Source organism: Synchiropus splendidus, chromosome 1, assembly GCF_027744825.2.
Source record: "Synchiropus splendidus isolate RoL2022-P1 chromosome 1, RoL_Sspl_1.0, whole genome shotgun sequence".
Taxonomy (NCBI): Eukaryota; Metazoa; Chordata; class Actinopteri; order Syngnathiformes; family Callionymidae; genus Synchiropus; species Synchiropus splendidus.
In genome coordinates, this window is record NC_071334.1 from 59,237,086 (window position 1) to 59,256,807 (window position 19,722).

Consider the following 19,722-nt stretch of genomic DNA (forward strand, 5'->3'; position numbering starts at 1 on the left):
GGTCCTGACATTGAACACCAAACCATAGGGCCGGGGCCCATGGTTGTGCCTAGAGGGCCTCTAAAAGTTTTTTTGTTTTACACCTTTGGGCCATGAGGGCCACTAGATGCTCAGTTTTAATACATGAGCCACGTATGGTGTGTGTCTCTGAATTGACTTCACTGCTTCGAATGTTTGATAGTTAACTATGGAGAAGTTGATGGCGCCTCCAACAGTAAAAACAGTTCATGAAAGCACCTGTTGATTTTTTTATTTTTTGGCGACACTTTCATTTACCCTTGTCTTATATCGTCTTTGGAGTTTAAATAAAATATTTTATGATATTTAGACATGGTTTTATTATATTTCTTTTATTCAGAATTGTATTAGTTTTTTCCAGTTTTCTCAACAGTTTACATCAAGTGTTTTTTTTTCTTTAGTAAATTTCATGAACATGACTTGCACCTGGTTCTGCTGCTGGTTGGACTTTTCAATGACAAAGAAATATTTTTGCGATGATCACATGCTTTCATGTTATTTCACAAGGTTTTGGTTTGTTTACGTGTTGAGTAGATTAAAAATGGCTATTGATCCCAAATGATGTAATGAATCAGTTCTATGACTTGAATGGGCCCCGGGTCCATTTCTTCTGGGAAAGGTGGGCCCCAGGATCAAAACGGTTCAGAACATGAGGATGCCATGCCAACGTGACGGGCATTAAGGTACCAATAACAGAGATTGTCCTCAGGCGTATTTTATCCCGAGTCAGACAATTGTGTAAAGGTGGATGTTGTTGATGATATTATACCGTCTGACACTGTTGTTTCTCTGTGGCAGGGAAAACCTTGTCGCAATGGCGGAGATTGTACAATCACATTCAATGACTTTACCTGCACTTGTCCGGAGGACTACACTGGGAAGACGTGTGAAACCCGTGTGTGGTGTGTCAGTGGCCCGTGTGTCAACGGTGGTCACTGTGTGGACCTTCCTGATGGATACGAGTGTAAGAATGACACAAGTCAAACACGTCTGTGTTGTGCTGGCCTTATTTTCCGTCTCATTATTCCAGGTCTGCACAACGCCACTTTTGAAAACAACCCCGTGCAGTTCAGTGCCGGCAGCTCTCTGGCTGAGCCTGTCGCCTCCATATACATCGAGCTGAGGACTCGGACAGAGAATGCAGCGGTCCTTCGGGCCACCTGGGGCACTGACCTGCTCTTAGTGGGTCTACTTGATTCATCAATGCGGGTTGAAATCCACACCGCAAAAGGTGGTGAAGCTCTTGTTGTGACGGGACAGCGGCGGGTTGCTGATGGCAACTGGCATCGTGTGAACATCTTCATGGCTGAGAGAGATCGGAAAACATCCCGGTGGATCATCACAGTAGATGGGATCACAGATGTGACCAGCCCTCCGCACCGCACAGGAAGCCTGCAGTTCCTCAACTACAAGGGAGCCATTTTGAACATCGCAGAGAGCTTCTCTGGTTGCCTCGGGGCCGTCCGGGTCGGCGGGGTCTACCTTCCGTTTGTGGACGACAACAACGCTCCGCAGCTGTCTCAGTTCCATTTAGTGGGCAAACCAAAGATCCATTTAGGCTGCAGCAGCGCCCCCGTTTGTGAGGCGGAGCCTTGTTTGAATGGAGCCACGTGCTTGGATCTGTTTAATAAGTTTGGTTGCGTGTGCGACTTGGGTTGGGAGGGAGACCATTGTGACATCGACACAGACGACTGTGTGTCCCAACCGTGCGTTCATGGGACTTGCAAGGACTACCTGGCTGGCTTCGAGTGCCAGTGTCACCCTGGCTATGCCGGCACCATGTGCGAGGAGGATATAGACGAGTGCGAGGACCACGAGTGTGAGCACGGCGGCACATGCAAAGACGGACTGAATATGTACACGTGTGTGTGCCCGAAGAATTATCAAGGCCCTCTGTGCCAGTGAGTGTGCCAGTCTGTTTTCCATTTCCAACAGAACACTTGAAATGTCACTGTATTCCAACAGGTGGAAGTATCCTCCGTTGCAGTGCGGTAAGGATGTCCAGTGTGCCAACGACGGAGTCTGCCACGACGGCCAGTGGGGGGCCAACTGCACATGCATGGCTGGCTTCACAGGCAGCAGGTATGCACCCCAGTGAAACAAGCAGCAAAACATGACACTCATTTAGAGCCATATACAAACAATGTATCAATATGGAGACATGGATCATTTAAATTTAACATTCAAGAAAAGACAGATGGCAAATATGACCAGGTAGGACTCAGATAGGACTCGGAAGGCCACATAAAATATCTTGACGGGACAGATTTGCGACGGGGCCTCGTGTTTGACATGGGTTGATCCTTTATTTGAAATGCCATTCACATGGCTACAATTGCGTATGTTTTGTTTCAGATGTGAATCGGAGATCAACGAGTGCGAGTCAGACCCATGTCTGAACGGAGGCTCCTGCTTGGACCGATACAACATGTTTGTCTGCGAATGTCCACCAGGCTACAGCGGCCCCACCTGCGACACCAACGTATGTCTGAACATCTTCTTCTCAGCCTGTTGCACCTCACGGAGCAATACCCGCGTTGGTGCACGTACCGCTTTAAGACAATTATACATGTTCACATTATTTAAAAATAAGGAATAATAATAATTGGTGTATACAGCAGGTCATAAAATCAGTGTCAATTCAGTCTGTCAAGTTGGTTGCCTGCAGGGATTTTTAATGTCCCGCAGGTGTCAGTATTCAGTGACACTGTCAGCATCGTGTGTCATTGTGTCGCAACGCTTCACGATGCCTCATTTACCCATCACTAGTGCGGCGAGAGTTTGTCTGCTCCTTGATCTTGTCGACTGACACGTGTTTTCTTCCCGATTTTGCAGAAAGAGGCCCATAAACAAGGAATCACCTGGTTGATGATCGCCATCCCATTGCTGTGCTTCTGTGTTGTGATCCTGATTTTGGGCTTGACGTTCATGGTCCTAACGGCCAGGAAGAAGCGTCAGTCGGAAGGCGCCTACAGCCCCAGTGCGCAGGAGCTGGCTGGAGCTCGACTGGAGATGGACAGCATGCTCAAAGTACCGCCGGAGGAAAGACTCATCTGAGAGGCAGTTTCATTGGGACTGTGGAGGCGCAGGGCTCCAGATGTTGACCCCTTCACAAGGAGCATAAGGATTCTGGGGGAGCGTCACCTCATTGTTCCCTTCAGTAGCGTACGTGAAGGGTCGGCGTACATCAAACTCAACTGGGTTCATCGTGCTGCTTCTTTATATACGACGGACCTTTTGGACTTCTCAAGGTGGACCATCATGCCCTGGTGGTACTGGTGCTTGAGGCGTTGACAGCATAAGGACAATTGCGACTTTGGATATATCATGATATATCTGAAATTCCTGTGACCACCAGTGTAATTCTCATATTGATGAATTCAGCCTGTTGATCACGTGACCTCGCCCGATGTGGGAGGTTTATTTTACTAAGTGTAACGACCAGCTCTGACACAAGTAGTTCATGTAATGAAGAAGCCACAAGACTGAAGTTGGCGAGGAGACAAATCTCTGTTTAAGCTGGCTGGTCTTCCTGGGATTCTTCCGATATCGATATCGGCCGGGATCAAGTGTTTTAGACACACTGTACAGGTGAACAAGGACGAGGTCAGCAGGGGTCCGCGAGCCGGAACACACTGTACAGTAGAAAGGAAACTGCACTGCAGCAGAACGCACATTCATCAGATATGAAAGTCATGGAGAGGCTGCTGAGAGTTGCTCAAGTACACGATTGCAGCTCCAACTTTGAGAGCCAGAACTAAACCTCCAGAGCACAGAAGAAGTTTGTGATCTCATGATTTACTAGACAGTAATTCTCACTAACTCTAATACTTAGCAAGGCTATGAATGTAACACACTTCAAAGACAACAGATTGTACTGTAACCCCCACAGCCAGCAAGGTCTTCATACACAAGTGCCATATCATGGAGTGAAAACCACGGTCCTCGACACAACCAAACCACCAGCCCAAAGATAAGCAGTAATACTAGGGTCAAGCTGTCGAGACTGGTTCAGAGCTGAGATCCGGTGAACATCATCCGACAGGATGACAGATTTGTCCGTCAGTCGTCATAACCACTGGCTGTTTAATGGAACAGGCAGAGTCGTACCTTTCACACTTCAGTTCATCTGCCAAAGTGTGTTTGTTCTCAGGAATGAAATTTCAATCGGCAGCAGTGAATATCTGGTGTCCTTCCAGGGATTGTGCAGCAGCTCACTGAAAGTCAAACACCTGCTCTTCATTCATCATTTCTGCAGCGGGCGCCCTCTTTAAAAGGCGCTGACTAAATATGTTCACTGTCTAAATAATCACATATGACAAGGTGGTTTCACTATAAGAAGCTGTATGTAGTTTTTTGTTGTTGTTTTTTTTTGCAGGGGGAGGGATGTAAATATTTTTTTATTTTCCAGGATTTTTTTTTACCTTTACAGTAGAGTGGGAGGAGTTCCAGGGTCAAAACAAGGACATAAAATGCATTAAGGTTAGAGGAGAACTAAAGGGGTTCACTTCAAAATGCAACAAAGGAGTAAAAATAAAGGTCACCCATTAATGTTATTTTTGTTTGAGAACATCAACATGTTTTACAACACGGCAATAAAATGAGCTGATGAACCCTCGAATCACTCTGATGTTCAAACACTGCGGGAGCTTTATGATTTTATATTTATGAGTTTACTAGTGAAAATGATTTGGACTACAAATCAAACATTGCATGTATGACGTCGCAGCAGAATCCGACAGCTCTGACGCTAAGATTGATGTTGAAGGTACTTCATTATAAATTTGCGATGAGCATTGTAGTTGGTTACTAGATATCACACTAAACCTAAAGTTACTTTTGATGCCGGTCGAAAAGCAGTGCTCTCACGGCATTAGAATGTATCTTTCAAATTCATAGACATCATTTGTGAGAGCTATGGCATATTTCAAGACGGATCAGAAAATAACTTTCATCTCTCCATTGGGTCTGTTCATATTTTTAGATAACTTGAGAAGTAGATGGTTGTGACTTAGGCTTCCTATGGCTCTGAAAACGGTCACTTGGGGTCATTCTTCCTTGAGTGGTTACAAGTGAAAGACATCTGTGTTCAGGGTTGAAATCCAGGTTTTCCCCATTGACATGTGATGCCTCGACAAAAACTAGCATTGCATTTATTCGGAGTGACTCGCGAAAACAACGTCATTGTTTCACATATTTAATTTTGACAAATGTTCAAAACCACATTGGGGACAACACAGGCCAATGAAGGCTGTTTTTCTCCTCAGAATTAACCAAAATGAATGAAGGCCTTAGCAATCAAGAAACATATGAAGCCACCAAAAGCACCTGCAGGAGAAATGACTGCATGAAGGAATTGAGTCACTTTTGAAGTAACAGGATCAAGTACAACGCCACTGAAGCAGCAGCTTCATCGTGAATGCTTACGTCAGCACAATAGAGGCTATTTTTGTAAATAACTTTTTCTAAGGCTCTACAAATCTAGTGCTAAGTTCATTAGCTAATAAGGCAGGTGACACAAAGGGTGGCAGTGCACGGAACACGAGTTGCAGTTTAGTGGCAAGAGGACGAATATTGGCATTGAACATCTTGTAGCGAAGGCCCTGTGTGTAATGGCATAAAAGACGGTGCATCTGTGGGGGGTGGAATACACAGCCATCTGATGAACACATAAGCGCATCATGGGTCAGGACCCGCAGTGTTTTTCCAAACGCTAATGTTTACGAGCAGCACAATGGAGTTAAAGGGAAAAAAAAGTTGTATCACAAGTTAAAAACTGCATTAAACAGATTGAAATATATTACTTACAGTGCATTAAAAAATAGTTCATATTTCAGCCAGGTGACTTCTAACACATGTAAGACATGTATTGGCCACCAGGGGCAGCAAACACAACAGGAAGCAATAGAAATGACACGACCAAAAATTGTTTACATTAAAGGCGAAGATTTAGACTTGGAAGTCTAATACTCCTCAATTACGGAGATGTTGACTCAAGTTAAAAACGGTATGAGATTGTCTTCTGGTAAGTATGTTCATGTTTTTGGAGGCCTTACTTAATGCGAGTACATTCAAAAGCTGATATTTCTTCTAATGCGACCATAGAAAAAGAAGTCGATATTAAACAGTTGATGTTCCATAACAGTGACATTCGGTGATTGTTTTGGTTTTCTAAAGTGAACAGCGGCCTGAAGCGGCAATTCTCAGTGGAGAGACGATAACTTTTTAGGGACAGAGTTGAAGTAAAACATCTGATATGTCAAGATAAAAAAGAAAACAAATACTTTTTTCTGACATTTGGAATCACATTTTGATGAGCATTTATAAGCTTAAAAAGAGACCTCAATTTTGAATCCATCAATCTCAACCTGGTTCTTCCTCTACACCTGTGAAAGCTACTGTTCTAATACTAAAACAAGCAAGTGCCACATTGATTTCTCAAAAGGTCCTGATGCAGTCAAGGGGAGAGTCTTTCGCTGTCGTGGAGAGAAACTACTAGTGCATATTCACAGGTCTCAGTCAAATGTTTCCCACCTCCGCCGAAGGTCCTCCACCTTCTTTTTTGTGGGGGTCGCAGGCTTGGCTATTGTGAGCAGGTCACCAAAAGGGTCCCGAGTCAAGTGGCTGCTCCCCTCTGCTTGAGGTGGCTTTTCAAAAATGTTCTGAACAGCAGGGGGCAGAGCTGTGGAGTCTGCCAGACTGGAGAGTGCGTTGTTGCTCGCGGATGAGTGAGGGAGGGCGGCGGCTGAGGAAGGGAAGACTGACTGAAGCGCTCCATAGTTCGAGGGCAGGGTAGAACTAACTGGTGAATGCTGGCGATAGAGTCCCGGGTGTGTGGGGTACGACTGCGATGGTGGGTTTGAGTGCAAGTAGGACCCGGTCTGCGGAGCATAGGCTGCACTAAAAGGGTTCCCACCGATGGTGGGAGGAAACTGCATTTGAGGGGAGGTTCGCTGAAGAGACTGGGTAAAGGGATTGAGCGATGTCTGGGGATGAACCGGGAAAGAAGGCAAGGCCTGAGGGAAAGACCTGAGCGGAAGTGCTGGTTTGCAGGTCGACAAACCATCCCCTCCGTAGATTGCTGTGGAGTGGGAGGAAGTGTGGAGGGGGTCAAGAAGACTAATGAGATCTAAACTGTCCTCAGTGACCTTGTGAGGCTTCAGCATGTCTCCCTCTGAACTCATGATGAGGGCTTGCCTAAATTCCTGCCCACCTGCTGTAGTCCTCCCCTCACACAGGCCTGCTGCTCTGGAGGGTGGCGGGATTAAAGGGGGCGCCAGGACCGAGCCAAGCTCCGGAGTCTTCCTTCCATGGGGACGAGGGATGGTGATGTTTCCTGAAGCGGACGGATCTGGCGGCTCTGAGCTTTGGCTGAAGAAGTCATTGCTGGGTGGAAAGGCTTCCGTCTGAACAGGAAGCTGTACAGAAGGTGGTCTGGAGGGCAGACCCTCAGGCACCTCTTCCTTCTTGCTTCCCAGCTTGTTGTATGGGTTTGACAGCTTTAAGCCAGGTAGCGTCCGAGAGTGTTCGCTTAGGTCCATTCTCTGCCAACACGCAAAAAAATTAAAAAATGAGTCTTACAGTATTAGCTTTAGTATCGAGTATGAGGGACGGACAGCTGACCTGGTATGTGAATTTGGTTTTCAGCTCATCTGCATCTTTGGGAGTCCTCAGATCCTCCAGACTTTTGGCCAGAGTGATGGGCTGACTCTCGGGCTCATCCTGGCAGCCGAAAATGTCACTCAGTAGGTTGATATTGGAGAACTTCTCCATCAGAGGGCTCGGCGGAGCAGTCTGACTTTCCGCTCCGACATCATGGTCTGCTTCAGCCAGCTCAGACTCTTTCAGGGAGCGATACGGTTGTGGCCTGCAGGGACAGGGGAAACCATTAACTCTGACCACCAGGGGGCGCTCGTTGGTCCACCTTTCAGAAGACACATGAAAGCTAGCGCCAATGGTTCATTATCACGGTTTGAACAGATTTTAACAGATGAAAACTTTAAAAAATTATACTGGCATTTGAGACTAATTCAGGTTGATCAGGTTGTTGTTTATGTCTGTCATCAGTTTTCACATGCATCATCAAACTTTGATCAGACCCATGCAACATAAAGTGACCTTAGTTTTTCCACATCATTCAAATCTAATCAAAGTCCAGTATTTCCTGTCTTGTATTCATGGTCGATCACCTTGAAGTCATTTACTGTGCTGCAGTATCACACACAGGGCACTCTTTCCTGCTGACTTTACAGAATCCATTCATCCCTGCAATGATTTCACCAATGTATAAAACACAAAAACTGACTTTGGAGAGCGTTTCCAGTCATGCCGCGCCCTACTACGATAAGTCTATTGAATTTGGAGTCCAAATGTGAATCTACTGCAGACAGTTTTCCTCCATCATCAATGATTTGACATCTCAGGGTTATTTATAAAAAGTTGTTACAGGGAATACACTTGTGATGGAGCAATAAATTCTAGCCTATCGTTTCAGTACAGACGTTTTTCATTGATCATTAGGGCATTTACTATAACATTATTTCTGCATGTTGTATAAGACCGCCATCTACTGAGCATCATTGAAGATGAAGTTCAGAGATGTAGAGAAAATACATTCAATGTATTTCGCCTTGGACCTTAAAGGCTCCATGAACTTCCTTTTCTAAATCTAAATACGTGTTACCACCCTACCAGATAGTGCGCCTTTAATGCAGCAGCTTATAATAAACCTGATTCATTCCAGCAGGCGGCGCCATTATAAACCACTACTACCATCCCTATAGATTTCACTAATAACCAAAAAGAAAACCTAACAATTTGGTTAATGAAGTACAAACGAGTGACATTTCAGTCAGAATAGAAAAGTGCATACAGAGGAGACCACTCGAAAGGGACTGAGAAGAGAAAGCTGTCGGGAAGTGCAGAGACGGAGTCATCGTCGAACTGGAGCTCGTCCCCGGACGAATCTTCAGATAGAAAAACTGTATAATGACGGGTAGGTCGGATAGAACTTGGAAGAGAACAAGCAGGAGATGAGGACAGGGAGGTGAAAGACAGCAAGAAGAAAGTTAAAGGTTAGTGACCGGAAGTTAACAAGCTATTTTATTATAAGGTGGCTTGTCGTAACTGCTCAAAGTTCCTGCCTGCCCTTTCAATAAAAGACTAGTTTAACGTTGGTGAAAGTGTTGCATTTGCAGGGTAACACAGTAATACTGCCATTGCATTATATTACAAGGATTAAACCAGGCGCAGCTTTGGAACTGTGCAGTACTGGATTTAGGATTTCAACAAAAAGAATCCAGGGTAGAAGATGTAGAAAAAGAAAACTCTGACGCATTGAACAATTGTCTTTTTTTTCTGGTGTGAGTATGTAGAGATGGTTGCTAGTAACACATTACCCTCAGTTTGCAGTGGTTTGAGTATAAACTATTAGATTATACGCAATGACAACTGTTAGGTCATAAATGTAACAGTAATCTGAAAGTTGTTAATAAGATTTCCTCTGAATTAGAAACAAGGTTGAAAAATACGACCAGGTGACAAAATGATACAGAAATTGCTGAAATAGACCTGAGCTCACTTCTCAACGCTGCTCTCCAGATTCACATTACTGCTTGGCCTCTTCAACAGCATGGGTTGTCGTGCCTGTGAGAAGAACCCATGAATACGACATACTTCAGAGCGTCTGACAACATGTGTATTTTGCTGCCGTGATCCTTATGTACCTGACCAAAGTGCATTGTGATTGGCCGGTTGTCGTCCCAGGTGGGGAGGGGATCCTCCTTTCCGATTGTGGTGGTGGAGTTGAGACATGTAGGGTCGTCATCATCGATGACAGTTGAGCCCACAGAGAAGCCATTTTCTGCATGCTCCTGAAGGTTAAGGGCAAAGGGTGGACATGGATGAAAGGTGTGAGGGTAAAGAAGAGGGACGGGGAGGGAGGCGGTACGTTGTGGCTGAGGTAAGGCAGTCAGATTCGAAAAGGTTAAGACTTTTAAACATTAGAAAAACGCAGAATTAAAGAAGTTGTAATGTTCATTAATTCCGTCATATGTCAGGTAAAATTTTAAAGACCAATAATAAAAACAAACAAACCTTTTGTTTTAAGCGACTTTTCACTTCCTTGATGCCCATCTTTGCATGGTCTTTGGCCTAACACAAAACAACACAATGAGAGCAAATTTGAAGGCATGCAGGTGCAGAGGCACAAGTCATCGGTGAACTTACAAACTTGTAAACGTTCTTCATGGCAGGGTTTGCTTTTGTCTTCACTGTGTTGAAGATGGCCCCACCCCCTTTCTGTCAGGAGAAAGTGGTATGTTAAAGCAGGGTCGGTTTTATCATTCCTTTTAGCTTTTAGACATTTATAAACTCGTCATAGCTGGCAAGCAAATACCTTACCATGTTCAAAACAAAGTCTAAGTCGTATAATGATTATTTTAGATTCTTTTTCACAATGCCCTCAGGTAACTTTACAACAGGGTTAAGAAGGTTTTCATGTTCTATTTAGGTTGTGTGACCTGGCTTTCCCAATATGGGCATTTCTCTGACATTTGGTAAATTACCATCGTAGACCGTACGGCTTCCTCAGGAAATCCTGCCACATAGTGCCACAGGTGACCTTCCGTTTAAATAGGCTTTCTTTTTCATCAAAGTCACATTACTACTTTATTTTATGTCCCCTTAAGGCTTTGTTGATTAAACTCTCTACAGAGGTCTGTACTTTCATCCAAACTTGACAAACTCTGTTTTTCAACTAGAGCTAGAAAATATACAGTTTGACAGTTCTCTCGCACAGGATTATGTACGGCTTTTCTTGAAGGAGGAACGAGGAGTCACAGTTCCTCTTTATAATCTGAGTGACATGGTACAATGCACAATCTTTCCGACTCATCACAGGTGGCAATTAAAGTAAGTGGATGCAAATGAATGCTCGACTCTCAAGAGTGTGCCACTAGAGTGATGCAGCTTTTTCTCACACATATAAACAAACATTTCAAAATTACATTATTATCATACCTATATTGAGTTAAATCTTAAACCTTGTCTACGCACACAGTTTGGTCTCTATCTATTCGGAAAATGCATGGAGATACCCTTTCTCGTGAATTGGTGCCAATGTACACTGAACACTAACTTTCAATAAAATATTTCAGTAAATTTATCTGAATTTCACCAGTCACATCTCACTACCACTGCTGTAGACAAGTTACTGAGACACAGAGAATGGTGCTATGTCTCCACCACGATAGCCATGAGATAAGAAATAAAGGTACATTTCGAAGATCCATTTCTCAGTAAATTGCATGCAAGTATGAGAACTGGAAAGAAGAAAAATACCACAAACAGAATAGCTGTTGACATTTATAGTCATTGGATAGAATAGGTGCCGCTTTGCATTTTGGTGAACAAAATACGAAGCAAAATCCCTATGACAAGATTTGAACTTGCTTTGAACAGTAACCTGATGGTAATTGACTTTTTTAATCCAGTGCGGTTCCATTTGACTTACCTTTACTGTGAACAGCCACTGATGATAGTTTTTGTCACTGCCTGAAGACAGGAAATAAACACAGTTAGCACACTAATGGTTTGCAAAAAGAAGCAAATCAAAAAGTGTTACGCTCACCTGCATATTCCCCCATGTTAATCTCTTCTTCAAAAACATCACTGAAACCTTCCCCTGAGTTCAGCAGGTCTAATCGTCCATCGATGAACTGGAGGGCAAATGCTCAGTTACTCCAAACTCACAAGGAGAAAGTCCAAACATTTTCTATACCTGTTTAAACAGCTGCAGCTGGATGGCATTTAATAGAAACTGCTTCATGGCACTAGATCGATGGTTGACAAAGGTCTCCTCGTTGAAAGTAATGGGCTCTCCCTAAGTAGAATGGTAAGTAGGGTAATTACGCATTAAATAAAGAAGGCCCACATCAAGGGTATCAAGTCCTGACCGGCTCAATCTGCAGGGCGTTTCTGTAGCTTCCAAACAGCGCCGCCTGACTCTTGAGAAAAGCCCGTGCCACACCATCTCCAGTCGTTGTGGAAACCTTCTTTAAACGATTTTTTAAAGACGAAACCTAAAAGCAACAAGCGGTCAACAATTCTAACACACAGTTGTTAAAAGAAGCCTGGACTCATTCACGGAATACTGGCTGTGGTCCTCACCACGTCATTGGGAAGGCTTTGGAGGTCTTCATAGGGCGTTTCAAGGGTATTTGTATCCACATTTAATACTACAACATCGTCCAGAGCCATTCCTCGAACTTTCTGCATGAAAAAGGGAGCCGGGCACAGATAAAACATGGGTGCAAGCTGATGATCAGAAATTCTTGGTCAAATTGACAGTATAACAATCATTGTTTGCATCCAATTCTGAGGCCTTCTATATGCAGGTAATAAAAATGTCTTGCATGACCAGCTCCAGAATGACAAAGTTCTAGTGAATAAAGAAGCTGTTCATAATTTTATGTTAAGCCCTTACAGCCTGATGAATGATGCGATAGACCTTGTGTGTAGCAACTACGTTTTAATTGTCATATAGCTCTCAATATTGTATTAGACTGCATTATCATGACTTTGTTCATGGTCGAGTGAACTCTTTATCCATTGCATTAGACTGAAACAGAAGCACACCTACCTCCATCAGGCTGGAATGTACTCCGATGAGGTATGGCATGGGAGCACTGAAAAGTAAAAGACTCGTCAGATTGTATTCGCAGTTTCCCACTCTAGTTAATGCATTAAAGATGCAGGCTGAGGATATCCGGGGTTAAGTGCACTCTCGCTCTTTTCTATAAGCAACTATGATTACACTCATATTGAGAGACACCTAATTGCTGGTGTAAAGACCATGTGGATTAGGTACATGAGAGATAAGACTTTGAGAAACAATTATTTGGGTTGGTTTAAAAACCACAGAAAAGCCCATGACGTGAATGTTAAGCCAGGCTTTTCTGTGTTATCGTTTTCCACTGTGTATCAGTGGATTTAGCCTGTGGTCTGCAATCCACTTAACAGCTGTGATAATTCTCAAAACTGATCTAAGTCATGAGCTGCAAAGATAACAGTTCAATACCTATAAAGTTTCATATAGAGAATTACCATTATCGAAAAAGTAACTCCCATCACTGGTAGTGGATTAGAGTACAAGAAATTAAGCTAATGGTATCTCTTACATTCTCTTTTTACACCTGTTTGCGTTACAAAACCTGTTTAACAACAAAGTATTCTGAGTCCAGAAAGTACTGCTGTAGACTTATATTAAAGTGAGAATAAAAGGTTTCCTAGACTTGAAGTAAAACATCCCCTGAGCTGCCCTTTCGGCCAAAGGCTTATTATAGTTTATGCTCTAACTTGGCACCAAACACAAGCGATGACTCAACTAAACTAATCACTGTCAACACTCAAGTAAGCAGACAAAAATGCAGACTGGCATTTGCTGCCCTCCATGTGCGTCTAGTCTGGATGCCACTGTGGGGTTCACTTGAGTCTGTTAAACACGTGTCTGAATGCTGGCCAGTGACTCACCAGCAGTAGTCTAATAGATGCTGAGGCAGGACTGGAATGTAAACATGCTGCCAGTGCATTGGATACAACATAGCTGCAGATCCATGGACACATGCAGTTAACTGCAAACAGAAGTCAGAGTTAATGGGTCAAAGAAATGACTGATTGTGGTTTAACTCAGTGGTATACAATAGCAAGGACGTCAAAATAAATGAGAAACAGATTTGAACTTACAGTGCTTAGTTTGCTACAGCAGATGAGGATTCGACGTTCATAAAGCATACTTGCATACAGATGAAGCATATTGTTGACATCCACCGCTACAAAGTACTCTGTTAAGTTTCTCTGCAAATGCAAAAGGAAAAACAATACAAATTGTGGAAATCTGAACGGGACCAGAATTAACAGATATAACAGTTTTCATGAAGACAAATGCCACCTTACAACGCAATTAAAGCACATTAAACTATTCTACAAACTTAAAAATTTCCCCTCATTCGTCCCAACATATTATGCCACAGTCAAAAGACTTACATTTTCAGGTATACTGGGGAGTTCGCTCGTGTCAGGCACAGTGAAGAAAGAATGCTGGGAAAATCAGAAAAAGTGGAATAAAAACAAACCGATATCAACATCGATGTTACATGAAAATATTACTCAATTCAGTTTCTTAACCACAGATACAGAACTCTTTTAAAAGAAAATATTCTCTTACAAACTTCATTTCGTCTAAATCTACTGTAGTTTTCAGTGACTATAATCTTATGAGTTTTGGCGACTAAGACTAAAACAATTTAGATGACAAAATTGGGACTAAAAGACTGACTAAAACAAAATCAAATTCTGCTGTCAAAATTAACACTGGATGTAAGCTGAGCAAAACTCACCACACCAAGATGGACAGGAACTTTGGGGTCAGGTATGGGAAGTGTATGGAGGGATACCAGAAGTTCTTGAAACTGACATTCCTGAAGCAAACGAGAAAGTTACAGACAATGCAAGGACAAAATCATGTGCAAACAAGAAAAAAAAAAACAATAACAATCTCAATCTCTCTTTTTTCAAAAGGTGACTTAAAGGATTGCAAGGTGACATGTGCCCACTACCATTAAAGTGAAAGAATAATGGAATAATGCAACAGCAACATGCCACCAATAATGGGATGAAGGGTCTTACATACCTGGCCTTTGATGGTGTAATCAGCCAAAATATTCAGCAGCTTGTAAAAGACTTCGAACCAGGGCAGGTAACTGAGAGAAAACAAAGACATTGATTCAAACCTAATAACCTTTGTCCTGGGTAATGTTTAAAAACTTATGCCAACAAAACAGGTTTCAGACATGTTTCTGTGCTTTATAATTTCACATAGCACATTGACTGCTCCAACACTGTCCACTGTCTTATCAGATGAATTATTAATAAAGGGCTGTGGATTGCCTAAAGTGCTCTAAAAGCATGGTTGGTATGTCATGTATCATAATGGAATGTATTTTGAGTCTCTCGTTTTCTCCAGGGTTTTTTGTGTGCCTACTTTACTACTCTAGTATGACTTCATGAGGTTTCATGAAACAAGTGTCCTAATTTTTAGATGCCACTAGATGACACCATCTGATGTAGAATGTTAAACCTCACATAAATTCAAAACCAAGAGCACCATCTGGAGGCCTCTAAAAATGAAGACATCGTTTAATCAACCTTGCAAGGCTTGTTTCGCGTGTTCACCTCATCTACACATCACCACACTCTTCCATTTTGACACTTTAAACACAAGCATATGAAGAGGCGCCTCACCTCAGAATGCAGTAGCAGGTGTGCGCACCAGACGAGAGACGACAAAAGCCAAATCGGTGTTTGCTGTTGATGTCAGTCAGAACAAAGGTAAAGTTCTGGCCGACCTGGTTGACTGTGAGGCTGAAAAGGAGAAAATGATGCACTGAAAAAAGCCTCAAAAACACACAATGCAAATGTGATCTTAGAATACATTCATTTAACAAGCAAGTCAGTGACTCCAGCAGTATTATATACATTATGTGATGTTTTAAGCAGTGTATCCATTAAGTGATGTTTCAAAAGGAATTTAGGCAGAATTTGCTCTTTGAGAGCTTGTGTGCCTGTTTACCTGTCCATGCAGAAGGGGAAGCAGAACTTGGGAACAGTTTGAAGTGTTTCCTGTAAAATGCAGATGGGCAGCGGATGAGAAGAATCCTCTCACAGCATGCACAAAATAAACACAATGAAGGGATGTGGACTCTTGTGAAAATTGTACCCGTGAGTGCAGATGTGAACAGGCGACAAAATAAAAAAAAGTACAAACAAAAAAAAATGTAAAAAAAATTGAGTCGAAAAATTGTTTGTAGAGAAAATTACCGACCTGGTCTGTGTAATCTACAGGGTACTGTCTTCGCACCTCCGGCCCTTAGGGAAGAGAACAAACGTGAGCTCATTGACATTATGTTAAACATAATAAATACTGTACTTTTTAAAAAAATCTCTTCTTTGAGGAACTTGGTACTTTGCTGTTAGTGATATGATATGTGGAATTTCCCCACTGTGGGAGAAATAAAGGATATCTATCTATCTAATATCATATTTCTTTTTTTTAGCTGCTGAGGTCACCACTGCAGAAGGAGCAGCAGTGGCTGGAGATGGATCTAGGTCAGGTTTTTATTTTACTGAAAAATTTGATGCCACTCTTATCACGTTAAATAAAGGAGAAGGAGGATCTTTGTCCGAGACACACACTTCATGGAATTCTATACCTACTGTTTCCTCTCCTGGTTCAGAAGGTTTAACAATGATTTTGGGCGTAGAAGCTGGTGTCTACAGTGTACCTCATGTGGTCTGGTACTGAGAGGTGACTGGAAAGTTATTTTAGCACTTTTGAGAATCGCAGATAGTGAAACTGGCAGAAGTAAAAAAAAAATCTAGTCAGGAAATGACAACAGTCTCAAGTGGGAAGAAATTCTCAGAAACAACCATCTTTTCTCTGCTTGAGAGGAAATGAGTCACACTCACTCATACAGAAAATGTGTCTTCATCAGACCAGGCACGTGGACACACATGGCAGTGACTTGTGACCAATAGTCGCAGATCAGGAGTCTCAATGCTCCATTTAAAGCAAATTATTTCGATCAGGACTCAGCAAAACATATAGACTGGCTATAAACAAGATAGTCCGTTGCTTTACACTTTTAATTAGGGATGCGATACGATTATTTTGATAGTCGACAACCTAACAATTAGTTGACTAGACAGCATATGGCGCATAGAGTTGACTAAGCCGACGTGATTGTAGAGTTGTAAATGGAATATAAATGCAAAATGAATAGTAGTAGTAGTACAGTAGTATTGTTGTATACACTTGTACTGTCTTAAATGGTGTTTTGAAACTTCACATTTTAAGAGCTCAAAACCATAGCCCCAGCCATTTCTAATTATCACAAAAACTTACCAGAGCTTTGTGTGCCTGGAATTGCCACCTCCATGTAGACCTCGAAAGTGTAATCTGGGCTCTCCCTGAGTGAAAGGATGAGAGTCTAGATTGAAGATCTTTGCAGGTATTAAAATAAATGCTAACCAATAATTTAGAGAGAACTGCCCACCCCAACACAAAACATTTATGATCCAAGACATAAAACTACAGTTTGTGAAATAAACACTGTCATGTACTTGGGCTATTTGGTCATTTCTGCACAAAAAACTTTAAACAATCACAAGACTTATATATAAATATATATAATATTTATTATATAAAAATCCACTTGGTTCATTAAAAATAGAATTTTCCACTTACTCTGGTCTATACCACTATACCAGTCTAACCACTGCTTAGTCCTGTTCAGGGTTGCAGGGAGCCTATCCCAGCAGTCTTTGGGCGAAAGGCAGGAATAAAACCTGGACAGGTCGCCAGGCCATCACAGGCAGGCATGCACACGCACACACACAGGAGAAAACCCCCACGCACACGGGGAGAACGTGCAAACTCCATGCAGAAAGGTGGTCCGACCCGAGCATCGAACCCACACCCTTTTTTTTTTGTGATGTCCACACACACCAGCAGACGGAAAATAAAAGAATTAGGCCTTTCCTGCCGGCTTTAAAAGCAGTTGGCCTGTCCACGTGATAGATTTGTTAATGCATTAACGAAAATACTTGATTACAGGGCACCAGACTGTATGGAACTGAATGTGCATCACAATGAGACGTGAGTTTGTCCAACTCTTCCATACCAATTGACACAGGAAAGTTGTATCACAACTGCGAGAATCCCCATGCTTGTCAGAAGTCAAGCTATTGTGTGACCTGGGTAAACAACTTATGAATAGGGGTTTGGAGGCATCAAACCTTTCTTGAGATGCTTCTCATCATTTCTTTTTATTTGTTATCGGGGAATGACAAAAAAAAAAAATCAAGGAATTAAAAATTTGGTTCCAATTGCCATCGTCATACTGCTGAGGCACCGCTACTCCAATATGGGTCTTGTTAAGCAACTGTTACAGGTGGTAAAGCAGTTGGCTATTAGACTCAGTGAACGTCCACAGTGAGGTGATGCAGACTGCAGGGCCAAAGATTAACGGATGGGTCCAGGTTGTAATTGATGAACATCACAAGGTAGCTTGTTAGTCAGGTTTTTAATTCCCAAATAAAATGGCTTCGCAGGAAGAACATTTACATTGCAATGGAACCCAAACCAATTCCTTAAAACTGTATTAAAAATGAAAATCCTGTCCTTCTGTTCTTTATACAGATGTGTTCATTTTATTCCCAAGATTGTTCAGTTCATCACATCTGGATGGAGGCAATTTTCCGTTGGACCTAAATAACTACAGACAATTGATAATTCATTTACATTAGCAAGGACAGACCGCAGAGAACGGATGACAAGAGCCATATTAATTTCTATGCTGGAACAGACTGCCGCTGCGGGAAAGCAGAGGAGTCTGCTGTCAGCATCTCATTTGGGACCACAGGCAGACCCTTATGTTTACGAAGGAAGTGGACACCAAGACGTAGCCGACAGTCAAATAAACGTTCAAATGATAATTGCAGGTGCATTTCAGTAACGCTTGGACTATGACCAGAGAAAGATACATCTTGCTTTCCAGGCACTGGCTGTGCCGAGTGTTTGTGTCGCAACAAGTCTGGGCCTGGTACTCTTCTAGCACAATGACTCACCAAAACCAAGCTAATAGCAGTAATGCTGCGCTACCATGTCATTGTTAATAAACGTTCATTATTCTTACTTGATTCGGGACCCCATTTTCCTTTCTCAGGCCGCTTCACTGGAGACAAAATCCAGTAGCGTCTGTCCGGAGGTGTTTTTTCTGATGCTAACCTGTCACACAGACCGTTTTCGTACGTACAGCACGTTCGATCTCGCACAGAACTATGGGAAGTGTAGTTCTATTGTTGACGCGGCATTATAACAAAACCAAAGAACCATTGTTAAAAAAAACTACATGTTCCATATTACCGATTCGGCAGCAAGATCCCGTGATAAAATACACCGGGAGTGTGTTTGCTGCTCCCTCAGAATAGATCATAAATCAGAGAACTATTTGAAAAGTTAAATAGCCGCGTTATTTTTTAGATTACCTCATGTTTCGTTTGCATTTATATGCATGCACTACGCCCACAAAGTTTTTAACAACTCTTGAAACACTATTTCGAGGGTTTTTTATTTATTTATTTTTTTTACTTTTTTAGATTTTAGATCACAAAGCCCCAGGAAATGTGGGGCAGAAAATGGATGCAACTTAGCGAAAGATGTTTGACTACTTTATGTGTGTGCCTGGGCTTGTTCATACCACTTTGTAGGGACTAATTCTTGACAAAGCACTATCCTGGTGGGGACCTTCTGCCTTCATGGGGTCTTTTTGCCGGTCCCCATAGGTCCAAATCTCAATTTGATGATGAAGACTTCAAACTGTCATTATAATTGGGTGTTTTGGGTGGTTAGGTTTAGGGGGAGAGGCTGAGAAAAGCATTATGGCAATAAGAACCTCATAATGCACCCACAAGTGTAGAAATACAAACTAATATAATATATAATACTAATATAATTTGTGTATTTTTTGCTCTGAACACTACGCTGGAGTTATTGTTTGCCACTAGAAATACAACAGCAGCTTCATCATATTTTGATAAATACAAACGTTGTTCGGCCCAAGACCTTTATAGTAAAATGTTACATCC

The 19,722-nt window shown here is 42.4% G+C and overlaps 2 protein-coding genes across 5 annotated transcripts in view; one reads left to right on the forward strand and one right to left on the reverse strand.

The window, feature by feature from the left end:
• Positions 1-11,323, forward strand: part of crb2a (crumbs cell polarity complex component 2a) — a 23,411-nt gene extending 12,088 nt beyond the window's left edge. The window contains exons 10-14 of one of the 2 annotated variants that reach the window (XM_053864836.1): positions 817-982; positions 1,049-1,919; positions 1,984-2,100; positions 2,374-2,500; positions 2,854-11,323. In XM_053864836.1, coding sequence (XP_053720811.1) covers positions 817-982; positions 1,049-1,919; positions 1,984-2,100; positions 2,374-2,500; positions 2,854-3,075 — 1,503 coding nt within the window. In that variant the 3' untranslated portion in view covers positions 3,076-11,323. The remainder of the gene's footprint in view (positions 1-816; positions 983-1,048; positions 1,920-1,983; positions 2,101-2,373; positions 2,501-2,853) is intronic. The other variant, XM_053864828.1, reaches the window with a different exon arrangement.
• On the reverse strand, positions 4,390-18,903 carry dennd1a (DENN/MADD domain containing 1A). Of its 3 annotated transcripts, XM_053864847.1 has the most exons (23): positions 18,771-18,903; positions 16,979-17,043; positions 15,899-15,942; positions 15,647-15,696; positions 15,319-15,438; positions 14,708-14,777; positions 14,415-14,495; positions 14,062-14,115; positions 13,762-13,872; positions 13,549-13,649; positions 12,659-12,704; positions 12,187-12,288; positions 11,973-12,098; positions 11,798-11,899; positions 11,648-11,735; positions 11,531-11,571; positions 10,246-10,317; positions 10,114-10,170; positions 9,744-9,890; positions 9,599-9,663; positions 8,891-9,028; positions 7,642-7,885; positions 4,390-7,562 (listed from the first exon to the last, which is right to left on the reverse strand). In XM_053864847.1, the coding sequence occupies exons 1-23, from the start codon at positions 18,785-18,787 to the stop codon at positions 6,534-6,536; spliced, it is 2,970 nt and encodes a 989-aa protein (XP_053720822.1). In that variant the 5' UTR covers positions 18,788-18,903; the 3' UTR covers positions 4,390-6,533. The 3 variants fall into 3 exon arrangements, with proteins under 3 accessions (XP_053720822.1, XP_053720830.1, XP_053720838.1); XM_053864855.1 differs by lacking the exon at positions 8,891-9,028 and having other exon boundaries at positions 4,393-7,562; XM_053864863.1 differs by lacking the exons at positions 4,390-7,562; positions 8,891-9,028 and having other exon boundaries at positions 7,740-7,885; positions 9,589-9,663.
• Positions 18,904-19,722: the final 819 nt, after the last annotated feature.

Bases quoted from the DNA above. Each gene is read 5' to 3' on its own strand.
- dennd1a (XM_053864847.1), bottom strand. The intron at 9,664-9,743 runs GTACATAAGGAT...TTCTTCTCACAG, and splicing joins TCACAATGCACTTTGGTCAG to GCACGACAACCCATGCTGTT. The intron at 7,886-8,890 runs GTATGCACTTTT...CTGTCCCTGCAG, and splicing joins CCTTTCGAGTGGTCTCCTCT to GCCACAACCGTATCGCTCCC.